Consider the following 13,721-nt stretch of genomic DNA (forward strand, 5'->3'; position numbering starts at 1 on the left):
CTTGCCCCAGCTTATTTTTTCACTTTTAAATGAAATCGAAAGCATCCTACTTTTGCCAACACTTAAAGCACTATTACTTTTATTGTTTCATGGATTCTAGGTTGATCTGCTCTCATTTGTCTTTTTGTCTCTGACTTTCCTTAATGTCATATTCTCTGGTATTGCACTGGAAATCTCTAGATGCAACACCCTAGCGATGACTAACTTAAAGCCTGGAATACTGACCCACCTCCAAAATTGGTGGGGGCGGGGTGGGGGTGGTGATACTATGGGAGCAGAGAAGATCATGTGGCAACTCTCTGCCCTGAGGTCAGGCCCTGGTCTCTAACCTGCCACTCCTAGGAGAACAAGCAGCCAGGCCCTGGGACAGCTGATCACACAGCAGGGAACAAAGTAGAGAGGAGAGAGAAGCAGAATCACTGTTCACAGCATCCATGGAGAAGAGAGTTCAGGCAGGGTTTGCGGGTATTCAGCTGCTCCCAAGTCAGGGGTTTCATGCTGGCTGTTTTACTAAATCAGTTATTCCATCTATTTGATAAAGTGGCTTATCCCAAACATTGAAAGCGGAATAAAATGCTTCTAAAGATATTTCTACATTCTAAGGAGATCATTCTTAAGTAAAACTTCCTGATTATTTTATCATACCTTCTCCTCCCTTAATTCCTTCAAAATGTTTAGTGATTTGCTTATCACAGAAAACCTATAGGACTTCCCTGGTGGTCCAGCGGTTAAGACTCCGAGCTCACAATGCAGGGGGTCTCGGTTCAATCCCTGGTCAGGGAACTAGATCCCACATGCTGCAACGAAGATCCTGCGTGCTGCAACTAAGACCCAATGCAGCCAAATAAATAAATAAATACATATTTTTAAAAGCCCACAGATATTTGCATTTCTAAAGAAAACACCCTATCAAGGATGAACACTTCATTTACTGCCTGTATAATTACATTTGCAATGTTGTTCCTTATAGGATAATTTTAGAATCTTTATTGAGCTGCCACGCAAATCTTCCTAGAATACATGGATTCTGTTAACCCAACAGCTACTCTCAAATCTAAGCCATTTGAAGGAATAAATAACTTGTAGGCAACAGTTATTATTTAGTAGGCAAAACTACTAAACACTTGGGTGGCACTCAAACAATTCATGTGATTTGTCAGTTATTTTTTTAGAAAACTAAATCATGCATTAGATCCCATGAATCCCAGTCCCACTCACTTACCCAAATTTACACAGGTGCCAAACTAGTTATAGTAAAACCACAACCTCATGTGAATGACTTTTAATAGCTTCTCTCCAGCATAATATATATATATATATATACACACACATGTACATATATTTACATGTATTCAGGACCCCTCAAAGCCTTAAGGTAGGGACAGGAGATTGGCTAGCTGGCCATGGGTGGGAGTGTTGCTTTTTATTGAATGACTATTATGAGAATTCTCCTCATTATGATATTATGACATCATACTAAGTATTTTACATGCAATAGGTTCTTTTATCCTCATTTCACAACTAGTCAGTTCCAGCTAAACGCTGTCATGTGGGAAGGTGGGCCCAGCTCTGCCTAATCTGTGATTTCTCAAAAGCCAGAAATCCAGACTTCTGTGGGAAACACGATTTTCAAAGATGGGAAACAAATGGAAAGTTTGTTAAAGCACTGGATGGTCTCAACAAAACACATGTATGGACTACCAGTTTGCAACCTTGGAACTAAAGCTTCATACATCTGAACCTGGGCCAGTATCAACGCTCTGTCCACTTCTCTGGCTGTGATCGCTGGCTATGAGAATCTGGAAGGGACAGGGCACTCTTGAGAAATTTTAACCTGAAAGGCCATTTTGGCTTTAGGGTCAGTCTGCATGTGTTTGCATGTGAGCATACAAATAGGTATAGAGACAGATTCTATTCTTTATATACAGATGTCTGCATAACTAAAAGATTCAAGATAATCTATTTTAAAGCCGCTATTGAAATGAACATTCAAACAGCATATCACATATCATAAACAGGATCAGATGCACATATAGCAAATATAGCGCAAGCCCCCTGAGGTTTCCCATTCGGTTTGGGGAAACTACATTTCTACATTCTCTGGTATGCTGCCTTAAAGATCTCTAATCTGGATGGTTATATAAACATGAAAAGGCACAGTTCCTATTTTCTCCAAAATCAAACCCTAGATTTTCAAACTATAAATCGTTTTTGAGAGCCTGTCAAAAAAGCAAAAAGATGTGAGCAAGGGTCAGTCTCGTTTTCTTTTATTGCTTTCTTCTTTACCAAAAAAAAGCATGCAGCATGAGAGAGGAAACAGCACTGGTTTTAGGCACTGGTTGCAGGCTTTTTTTTTTTTTTTGGAGTTCCAACATGTGACTGCTTAAAGGCGCCTCAGTAAAAATGAACATGCCGCCTGTCTTCATAGGGCGCAGAGCCATTTCTCCCGTTTCTGAGCACGGCCCCACCCCAGCCCTCGGCAGCAGCTCCGACCGGTTCTTCAAGTTAAGGTGCACAGAATTCGTTTTCTCTCCCCTTCCCCTCCTGGAGAAGACATTTACTCCCTTCTCCTCATGCCTGTCTTCAGATCACCCAGTTATATGGCCTCACGGCAGTTTGGACAGCAATAACAATGACAAAAGGCATCGCTTTTTCACTACTGAAGTCTGGAAATTAACCTTGTTTAATATTCTTTTGTGCGGCATCTCAGACAGGCAATTCATACACCCCCTGCTCGCTTTTCAGTTATTCTAGTTATTTCTTTAAAAACGCTTACAGTGGCTGATGCCACATAAAAATTTGATTATTTTACTATGAAAACAATTTATATTCCTAGAGCTTTTTCTTTGCATCTTTAGGGCAGAGAAATGCAGTCACAATAAGAGGGAAACCAGGCCAGTCTGAATGCTAAGGACAAGCTCTTTCCAGGACCCTTAACCCTTCCCAGGACACGTACTTAACGCACAGGCTGAATGCAAACTCAGACTTGCTGCCTGGCATTTAGGAATAACTTGACCTTGACATCTAGAAAATAGGACAAATACTAACAGAAAAACAAATGTTTGAAACAATTTAGCATCGTGGAGCCTACTGAACAAAACTATTATAATTTCATATTGTTATAGTTACAGAATATAACTGTTACAGAATATAAAATACTGAATTGTTGGCAATGTGACTGACCTCGATAAGGTCCACACCATCACGTTAGAATAAGTTGGGAAACATCTCGTGACCTCAAACTACAGAGAAGAGTTTCCAAGGCCATGAGCTACTCCCGCACTCTTCCCACATACCCCACCCTTAAAGGGTACAGAAAGGAAGAGTTATTCCACAGATAGCCAAATAACTTGCCAAGGGATCTCAGGAGTGGGACAGTCCCAGGCAATACTCTTTTCCTTGTGATTCGCCCTTCTTGTCCCATATCCATTCTCAACCCCCTCACTTGTTCACACTCATTGCAATTTCCACCAAGTAGCCAGTTTAAGCCTCTCTTTGGACTTTCAATCCACTGCTACCATCCTTCCAGGTGCTACCTATCATAGCCTCTAGAATCAGCCCAACTCCAGAGATCCTTCCAAGTCAAACTATGGTGTCACCAACTGAGTTGCAAATTTTTCACTCTGGCCAGCCCCTATGCATGCAAGCAGAACAAACTTGTCTTCCACCATAGTTCTGGGCTTCAGGCTTAATCCAATCAATTTCATTTCAAGCTAGCTGTTCATAGGGACCACTTAAAGTAATTCATTTGAGAGAAAAAGAGAAGAAAGAAACCAAGAAAGGTAATAGACACACATGCTCTTCCTTAAGGTCCAAACAAACGTCATCTCCTTTGTGAGCCCTTCCCTACCAACTAGAAGTTCTTTCATAATAGTTATTTAATAGTTATTTATGAACATGTCCTACCTTCTCTACTAGATTGAAAGCTCCTTCAGCTCTGTAGCCATTCCATGTTTACCTTTGTAACCCATGTTGTGTGTGGCACAGTACTAGATATATCTATTCACTGAGTACTTGTGTGCTGTATTAATTTGTGTGTATATTAAGGGATGTGCATCTACACGAAACAAAGTTCAGAACTGAGAAAACATCTATGCACATAAAGGAATTAGGAATTTTCTGAAAGCTTAAGTAAATTACTTTTGATAACATAAGTACTAATGTCAGTTGCACCCAGTATTGCAAAGCATATACACAGGCATCTCTTGTGCACCATGAATTGTCTGTTAAAAGTCTGAAGCTATTATTCCCATAATACAAAATCATGTGTAGAGCTGGAGACAAAAGATTCATATCCTAAACTGTAATTTTTAATATACCATTTTGTGCCAAGAGCTTTATTAGAAAATAAACCGTTTACTCACCCATTGATGTTACTGTCATTCAACAACAATAAAATTCTTACTGGTTTATTTCCCTGATCTTACTTTTGATTCCAAGTGCCATTTTTTTCTATGACTGATTTTCACTTTCTTATTTTTTGTGTGTTGTCTTGATTATTTAAATAAGCAAGTATTATATTTTAAATCATAACATCAAGAATATTACCTTAAGTTTTGAAAGAAAAAGAGTAGCCCTGAAAACCTTGCTGATGACCAGTTAGTTATCAAATTAGCTAGTGTTACTTTGTATCTCTCCAAAATACATCTAAATATCCCTTCAGGAATTTGCTGGGAATTTAGTATACAAGTGAACCAACGATGGGAAAATTTGAAAATGTATCTGAAAGGAGAGTCTAGCTTATCAAGAACAGTGAGTCACTTTTTTTCCTTTAAGAAACAGTTGTCAACAGGCTAGAAATCTGCGTCTTTCAAGTTTGAATATGGGGAAGAAATGAAATCAGAAAGATTTCAGATCATCAGACTTCAACATTTTTTCACTTGTCCGGTAACACCCAGGAAGGGCTGCCTTTTTAAATGCTGATGAAGTCGTCTCCAGGTCTGTCCATGATATCATACTCTACTTGACCATGGTGAAAGGAAGGACGAATCCTTTTGTTAGATATTATTTTAACTGGTCACTTAAAGCTACTCTGTCCAACGATTCAAAATTGCTCATACAGTCTTGAACAAGTACCATGACGGATGGTGCTTCCTCATAAACTCGATCACGTTTAGATTTTGAAATTACATTCTACCTCCTTGGCCTTAACATTCCCCTATGTCCGTATCACAGGAATCACATCAATGCAGTCCATGCAAACACAAGACTCCATTCTCGCCCTCTGTCCTTAAAAGCCCCATTCAGCAGTTTGTGCTATAGCACCATGCTGCCGCATCCCTGCACTTGAACTTGGGAATAGGCTTTCCAGGACTGCAGGCAGAGCCCTTACCGCATTCCTTCTGAACCTCATCTTGCCTCTCGGGGGAGTTGCTTCTGCCATCTCGCCTATACACAATAACACTCTTCTTTTCCAATTGTCAATGCCACATTGATGAAATATGAGCCGCTTCTTAGGTAGTATTTAAAAGCGGCAGCCAAAAATCTCTATCAAACAAAGCTACCGTAGCTGCTTCCATTACCACCGTGGCAGCGCTGCAAAAAAACCACTATCCCTGATTCGTCAGCTGACAGAGCCTTCCCTGCTGCTCATTGTAATTCAGAGTCGACACATTCCCCCAATTACTTAGCCTGATTGAACCTCATGGATTAGCTGGTGCTGGACTGCTCAAGAAGATCAGCCTCGTCCAGGGAGTGGAGGAAGGAAAAAAAAATGACTCTCCTCCTAGGGGCTAGATGGGACTGGCTTTCTCCTCTGCGCAATTTGATTTTTAAGGTGGAATGCTAAGAATCTTTGTGAAGGTAGTATTAACTGATATCTTTAATCTTGTCCTACCCTGGTCTGTAACTTGAAATTCAATTCTGTTTGTTTTTTTTTTAATTAAATTCTATTCTGGGTTTAAGCCTTGTGAAAGGTTAATAGCTTGTGAAATTTTGTCCTGATGATAATCTAGAAAGAGCAGAACGTGCAAACTTTCTAAGATGGATAGGATGCTCTCCCAAATGAACATTTCCCCAAAATGTGTAACTAAAAAATAAAAAATCTTGTCTCTTATCATTATGAAGTATAGCCTAACTGCGTAGTTTCTTTTGGAATCTAGAAATTAAGATCTTCAAATTGAATTATATAATTACTTCATAGACACTAGTTTAAAATAATGTACTGAAGACAGTTAGACCTATCTATACAATGGCCATTTTCACCAGAAATTCTTTCTGAATGTCAACTTTTGTTCTTGAAATTGGCTTGCATTCAATATTTACCTCTATTGCAAACAGTGTCCAATGGCTATTAATGGTTGAGATATAATTAATGTGCTTTTGAGTATGGGTATAGAAGCTCTACCATAAGCAGAAACATTTAAAATGCTAAAAAGAAACAACGCTTAAACTAATCTATAGCCAGTTACATGTCATCGTCACCTGCCGTCCCCCCACCTCCCACTCCTGCCCGACTGTTATGCAAGTAAAGCGACCTTGGGCTCAAAGCTCTTTGTTGGGCATACTTCACACTTCCCCCCTGAGAGAGCATTCCCTAGGGAAACAGAAAGGGGAGCACCACCTCCCCTTTCTGTTGGGGTCAACAAAGTCATTATTCCTTTGTTGACCCCAAATCAATACTATCAAGACCCAATTTTGTATTTCTCTTTTGGGAAAAACAAGACCTCTGTTCTAAGCAATCTATTTGATAAATAAAAATAAAACTTTACCAAAAAACTGATGCCGTGTGCCAACCAGTCACTCAATGAAAATTAATCTCATCAAGCAGGTAGTTTTGGCCAAAAGAAAAAACGCTGGGCTGGGTGATAAAAAAATGTTTTATTGTAACAAGTGCTATATTTAGTATTAAATAATCGATTATTGTCATAAACTAAAGTCTGCTCAATAAGCCCAAGGACCGATCCTAAAGGCCAGGGCACAATAAATGCCTTTTATATGATTCAGCCCATTGACAGAGCTCAATAGTACCCGGACGCCAGATGTACTCTCTCCAAAGGAATTTTTACCTTTTTCTAAAAAAAAATTTAATGTATTTGTCTATCCACATGTCATTTGGAAAATGATAGGAAGCAGCAGGTGGAAAGGTCACCAACTGCAGTTCATGAAAATTCAATTCTTGCTCCTGACCTTGGATTCAACATGTAATCTTTCCAAAATGCGTATATCAATGTAATTCCCTCATCTATGGGACAATTATAATGATACCTGCCCACAGGACTTAATCAGGAAACGAAGAGAATCAACATTACTTAATAAATGTGAATGCCTTTGAAAAAGCAAAAATGTATTATACAAAATCGAGGTTTTACTATTTTATTTTGGTAACTTGTATGAATGTGGTATTAACTCTTCTCTTCATTGCTTAGGATTAAACACTTCTGTTATAAAAAATAAACAAAAAACTACCTTGCTGACTTGCCCAAGATGAGGAATAGTTCATACTGGGTATGAGAAGAATAATGATCTCATTCATTTTACCATGTGAGTGCCAGTGTATTTCTTACACTCGTCAGCAAGTTAGTAGAGCAAAATGAACACTGGCTCAGAAGTCCAACAACCTACATTTTTGTCTTGTCTTCACAACTAAACCAACTGCCTCTGCTGGCTGTGGCCTCCCGCGTGAGTCCGGAGACGAAGGAAGAATTTCAGATGGCTGATGACATTGGACTCTCAAAGAAAAACATATATTGATTCCCAGCTATTCTGGTCTGATAGAGGAAGTTGACTGCACGGCACTTTTGCAGACAGCCCCACTCTTACCAGCTCGGGAGGAGTCTGTGGGTTCCTCACCTCCCTCTTCTTCTATGAAAGAGAAGTGTCAGACAATATGCAGATGAGCATAATAATGTAAGAGATCATCTTGGCTGTGGGCAGGATTGCATCTCTCATATTGTCTCCTTTAGGGAAACTGTTTTTTCTCTCTGGGTCTTGGAGAGCTGGGGACTAGCTTCCAATAGGGACAATATGTCATTTTGCAGGTGACTCCCTTCCCTCTCTACCCCAGGGGAGAGAAAAGTCTAGAAAGATACACACCAAAATGTTAAAAAGTGCTTATTTCTGGACGGTTCGATTATTGACTATTGTTTTAAACCTTCTTCTTTATACTTTTCCATATATAATGAGTATACAGCAACACAGCTATTTCCATTTTTAAAGCAGTTCTCATAAAAAAACTGCCTTGCTTTGAAAGGCATAGGGGACCATGAATCACTTCTCACTCAACTTGAACCATTAACTACCCATCCTTTCCTATTAGGTTTTATTTTGGGTAGAGTTGGTTAGCTCAATCTCCTCTACCAATTCGCCTCTCTAGTTTTCCACCTCCCCATTCCATCTATTTTTATTGTCTCCATCAGTATCAAAATAAGCTGTAACCCACAAACAGAAAGCATAATGCAAAACAAAGTCAAGAAGTTACTGTAGAATACAAATGTCAAATAGATAGCTAGTGGGAAGCAGCCGCATAGCACAGGGAGATCAGCTCGGTGCTTTGTGACCACCTAGAGGGGTGGCATAGGGAGGGTGGGAGGGAGGCTCAAGAGGGAGGGGATATGGGGATATATGTATGCATATGGCTGATTCACTTTGTTGTACAACAGAAACTAACACAGCACTGTGAAGCAATTATACTCCAATAAAGATCTATTTAAAAAAAAAGTTACTGTAGAATAAATTGGTACTCACTGAGATTTTTTGGAGAGAGATTTTGAGAGAAGACCAGGTATCCAGTCTTCGATCAAGAATAATGGTAAATCGGGAGTCAGATTCATTTTGCCTACAAGATGAGAGGAAATACTCTGTTTTTCTTAGTAATAACCCAACTTTGCTAGATATGTCCTTACTTCTGATTATTTCATTTACATGTGATGTCTTGCCTGAAGACAGATTTGGAAAGTTATCACAAAGTGCTACAATGGAAAGCCAATTTAATTCCATATTCCACTACTCGCTATTTAAAATTTCTTTTTTGTCACTAATGTCAATCTTTTAAATAGGCAAGTAATAGTGTCATGCAGGTAGGCCACTAAAATGGATTCGGAATACTATGATTTGGGGCATGGGAAAACCTTATAGACAGCTGTCCTTCATGACGTCAGATGTAACTTCACGGCAATCCATCAGGAGTCAATGATCCATTCATTCATTCAGAAAAACACTGTTAAATACATATTCTTACCTCTTGCCTGCTCCTTGAGGGAAGGCAGTGTAATGGATAATAAAACTTTTATTTGCCCTAAAAAGACCACTTTCAAGCTTTAAGGGGTGCCGTGTGAATTTAGTTTTCTGGGATTTGATTTTTGTTCATGAGCTTCTTCACAATATTATGATTTTAGATTCCTGCCTTCTTTGTCTTCAGGATTAATAACCAGAAAATGTTTCCTTTAAAAAATTTGTTTTCAACCTAAATAAAATCTTTAAGGAAGCATCTGAAACTTTCCCCTTAAAGCATTCTCATCTCAAATGATTTCTAATATCAAGTAACTCCTAATCCATTCCAATATCACTTTTGAGTCTATTTAACTTTCAGTCTTCTTATTTTATCCTTGGAAGAAATGAAGAATAGCTGTCTAGCTACTGGCTAGTGAGAGTTCCTTTTAGGCGAATTAAAGGCTTTATGTATGACCATCATTTTTAACCTATCTTCTTCTGCATGGGGACAAATACTTCTAGGCCCCCAATTTGGTTTTCATAGAGCCTCAGTAAAATTTTTTTTTTTTTTTTTTTTTTTTTTGCATTTACGCGGGCCTCTCACTGTTGTGGCCTCTCCCGTTCCGGAGCACAGGCTCCGGACGCGCAGGCTCAGCGGCCATGGCTCACAGGGCCCAGCCGCTCCGCGGCACGTGGGATCTTCCCGGACCGGGGCACGAACCTGCGTCCCCTGCATCGGCAGACGGACTCTCAACCACTGCGCCACCAGGGAAGCCCTCAGTATAATTTTTATAGCAATTTAGGTAGCTGTCAGCTTCCCCTTCTAAGTTATTTCTTATCTACTCTGAAGGTGAGTCTTATGATCATTTACAATAACAAAAGCCACACTAAAACACCATTTTCCTGTTACTACATTCAAGTGGGTAGCCAATAGAAAGCAAACTGAAAAAAAATGTAATGAAATGCTATACCTTGCAACAGACGTCAAGTAAGTCAGCACTTTTGCTATCACCTCTTCCGGTATGCATCTGAAATTACAATTTTCCGGAAACGTAATGATCCAAGCATTGTCCTTTCCCCGGCCACCTAAAATAGTATAAAAAAACAAATTAGCATTTATGTGACAACAATGCAAGAAAGAGGATTTTAGATTTGAGAGGGCTGGTTAGAAGACAGTCTGGGGCCAATGCAACTTTTATAAGGATGATGATCTCCACAGAAACCAAAACGGCACCATGCTACTACTGAAGTCTAAAAAGTAGCAGGGTGGTTTTGAAATAAAAAAGGAGAAAGAAAGAAAGGGGGGGGAGACAGAGAGAGAGAAAGAAAGAAAGAAGAAAAGAAAGGAAGAAAGAGAAGGGGGAGGGAGGGAGGAAGGAAGGAAGAAAGAAAAAGAAAGAGGGGAGGGAGGGAGTAGAGAAGGCAAAATGAGAAAAAATTTCACAGAATGTGTATAATAAATGCAGTTGAAAATAGAGCTGATCACTCATATTGGACAACCATGGGTATTGGGAAATAACTGTTTCTATACCAATGCTATGAGCCTAAATTCAAGTGAGTCACTGACAGCTTGATAACAAGTGGAAACCTTGATAAAATTGACCACTTAGAGTCATGGTGAGCATGAAGAGTATAGGATACAAACTATAGGAAATAAGTGATGTTCTAACAGATTGGTGGAAGAAACAATATAAGCAATGGAATAGGAATCTTACTAATGCAAAGAAAGAAAGACCACAAATTCTCCACGGGTTAAAATTCAGTGTGCACCCCACTCCACAGCCCTCTACGCAGCCTGGAGGATTGAGAATGAAAGCCACCTAGTGCAGGGATGAGCCTTACATGTGCCTAAGGTCCCACTCTGTAGTCAGCCTAACACCTGGGCACAGAGTGGGTGCTCAATGCATATTAGTGCTAAATGGAAGTTGAAAGATTATTTTAGGGGAAAAGTTGTACTGTGGCCTTTGAATTTAGCTTGCTAAAAGAATTTTTTTGAGAGGTTTAGTTGTAATTCTTGTTTGGCTAAATTTAAGTGAATAAAGGTACAGGATATAAAAATATTCAATATGCAATAAAACTATGACAAAGGCAAAGGAGAGAAAGTAGAATGATAAAGCAACTAATTCCAAAAGAAAGCAAAAATGGAGGGAAAAAAACAAAGAATAGGACAAATAGAAAACAAACAGTAAATGATAGGTTTAAACTGAGCCATGAATAATCACATTAAATGTAAATGATTTTGACACCCCAATTAAAAGTTAGAGATCGTCAAATTGGATAAAACAATCAAGACACAACTATATATTGCCTACAAGAAACACACTTTAAATATAAAGGCACAAAAAATATATATATATATAAAGGCACAATGCATTAAAAGCAAAAAGATGGAAAAAGATATATCATGCTAAGTAGTCAAAAGGAAGGTGTCTAATTTTAGACAAAGAAGATTTCAGAATCAAGATTAAGAAGATCATTTGATAATCAAACAGCAGTAAATTCATCAAGAGGACATAACAATCCTAAGCGCTTATGTATCTGATAACAGAGCTTCAAAATACATGAAACAAAAATGGATAGAGCTGCAAGGAGAAATAAACAAATCCAGAATTTTAGTCAGAAATTTCCCCACCCCTCTCAATAAGTGATAGAACAAGTAGACAGGAAGTTCACTAGGAAACAGTACACCCGAATAACAATCTCAGCACTGTGACTTAATTTACGTTTCTAGAACACTCCATCCAACAAAAGCAGAACACATATTCTACACGAGTGTACTTGGGAAAGATCAAATTCATTCCTTGCCTTAATCTTTACCAACGGAAACTGAAGGGAGGTCCCCATTCCCATAGTATCTGTTGAATCAAACTAGACCAAAGTAATAAATCAAATGACGATAAATCTTTATAACAACATTCTAGACTTAAAGAGCAGGATGAAGAAAGATAATCATGGAAAATGAGGGCACCCACCCAAGAATTTTAAAGGAACTCAAAGGAGAAACTGTACAACTCTGAACCAAGAGATTAGCCAATCATGAAACAAAGGGCCTCTATAGGTACTGTATGGCGTAGAACTAGGAATATAAATAATATATAACATATAATGCTCTCTCTCTATGTATATATATATATTATATATAATATAACTTAGACTTGCCAAGCAACACTTAGGCAAACTATACCTGTCAAAGGAAAGAATGTTTGTTCTTGTTAAGGACAGACTGTCATTGACTAATCTATAAACCGTTATTACTGCTGAGTATCTACAAGTGCTATACTAGGTAATAAACATGCGAGAAAAGAACAAGGGAGATATTTATATTCTGAATTGGGGGTTTTCAGTATTTTTCCCATTGGGAACCCTTTCTTCAAAAGAAACGACAGGCATAAGCATTTTTTAAAACAACTAGAAAAATCAGATAAGGAAAGAAGTTGTGGAGCGGGATCTAGGTCTGGGAACAGGTCCTGAGGGTGGTTCTATTTGGAACACAGTTGGAAAAACACTAAGAAGCTTCAGTAAAATCCCTGAATCTCAACAGTGAAAGCATACCACACATTTATACCACTTATAAAATAAAACATAAAACCACATTAATTAAGTCACCACAATTACCGCTAATTATAATCATTAAAGCAGAGGCCAGATTGAAGTGTCCAATTAGGATCATCTGTAAAGTAAATGTGTGTTTAGTAAACCAAGCATGTAGGTATCATTTCAGGAGAAATAATTAAACTACTTAAAAGGAATAAGATGGTCTCTTGTACTCTCAACACCTAAGAAGGATTTTCATGCAAACAATGCATACACTCGTAAATTCTTATCTGTGTAATACAATAAATATAAAGTTTAATGGCATAGTTCAAGTTACTCGAACACCTGAAAGGAATCTGCTTGTCTTTAGGCAAAGCTTTCCCTAGATATCTGACCAAATTAAAAAGACAAGGGTGGTTTCCCATTGCTATATCTCTAAACATATGTAATGCTTTTGAGCAGCATTATTCACAATAGCCAAAAGGTGCAAGCAACCCAAGTGTCCATCAATGGATAAATGGATAAACAAATGTGGTCCATCCATACAAGGGAATGTTATTCAGCCTTAAAAAGGAAGGAAATTCTGAAAAACGCTACAACATAGAAAGACCTTGAGGACATTAAGCTAAGTGAAATAAGCAAGTCACAAAAAGACAAATACAGCAATGATTCCACTCATATGAGGCACCTAGAATAGTCAAATACCTAGAGACAGAAAGTAGAATGGTAGTTGCCAGGGGCTAGATGGAGGAAGGAATGAGGGGTAATTTTTTTAACAGGTACAGAGTTTCAGTTTTATAAGACAAAAAGAGTTCTGGAGATGGATGGTGGTGATGGTTGCACAACAATGTGAATGTATTTAATGCCACTGAAATGTACACTTAAAAATGGGCTTCCATGGGCTTCCCTGGTGGCGCAGTGGTTGAGAGTCCCTGCCGATGCAGGGGACACGGGTTCGAGCTCTGGTCCAGGAAGATCCCACATGCCCGTGGAGCAACTAAGCCCATGTGCCACAACTACTGAGCCCGCATGCCACA

General features: G+C 38.8%; 1 protein-coding gene across 2 annotated transcripts in view; it reads right to left on the reverse strand.

The window, feature by feature from the left end:
* Positions 1-13,721, reverse strand: part of MCF2 (MCF.2 cell line derived transforming sequence) — a gene marked incomplete at both ends in the record, with an annotated part of 104,783 nt that overhangs the window by 56,653 nt on the left and 34,409 nt on the right. Inside the window, 2 exons of one of the 2 annotated variants that reach the window (XM_082681724.1) lie at positions 8,686-8,776; positions 10,122-10,236. In XM_082681724.1, coding sequence (XP_082537850.1) covers positions 8,686-8,776; positions 10,122-10,236 — 206 coding nt within the window. Of the gene's footprint in view, positions 1-5,332; positions 5,384-8,685; positions 8,777-10,121; positions 10,237-13,721 lie in introns of those variants that run through there. The other variant, XM_082681723.1, reaches the window with a different exon arrangement.

Source organism: Grampus griseus, assembly GCF_964374135.1.
Source record: "Grampus griseus genome assembly, chromosome: X".
In the NCBI taxonomy this organism is placed as follows: Eukaryota; Metazoa; Chordata; class Mammalia; order Artiodactyla; family Delphinidae; genus Grampus; species Grampus griseus.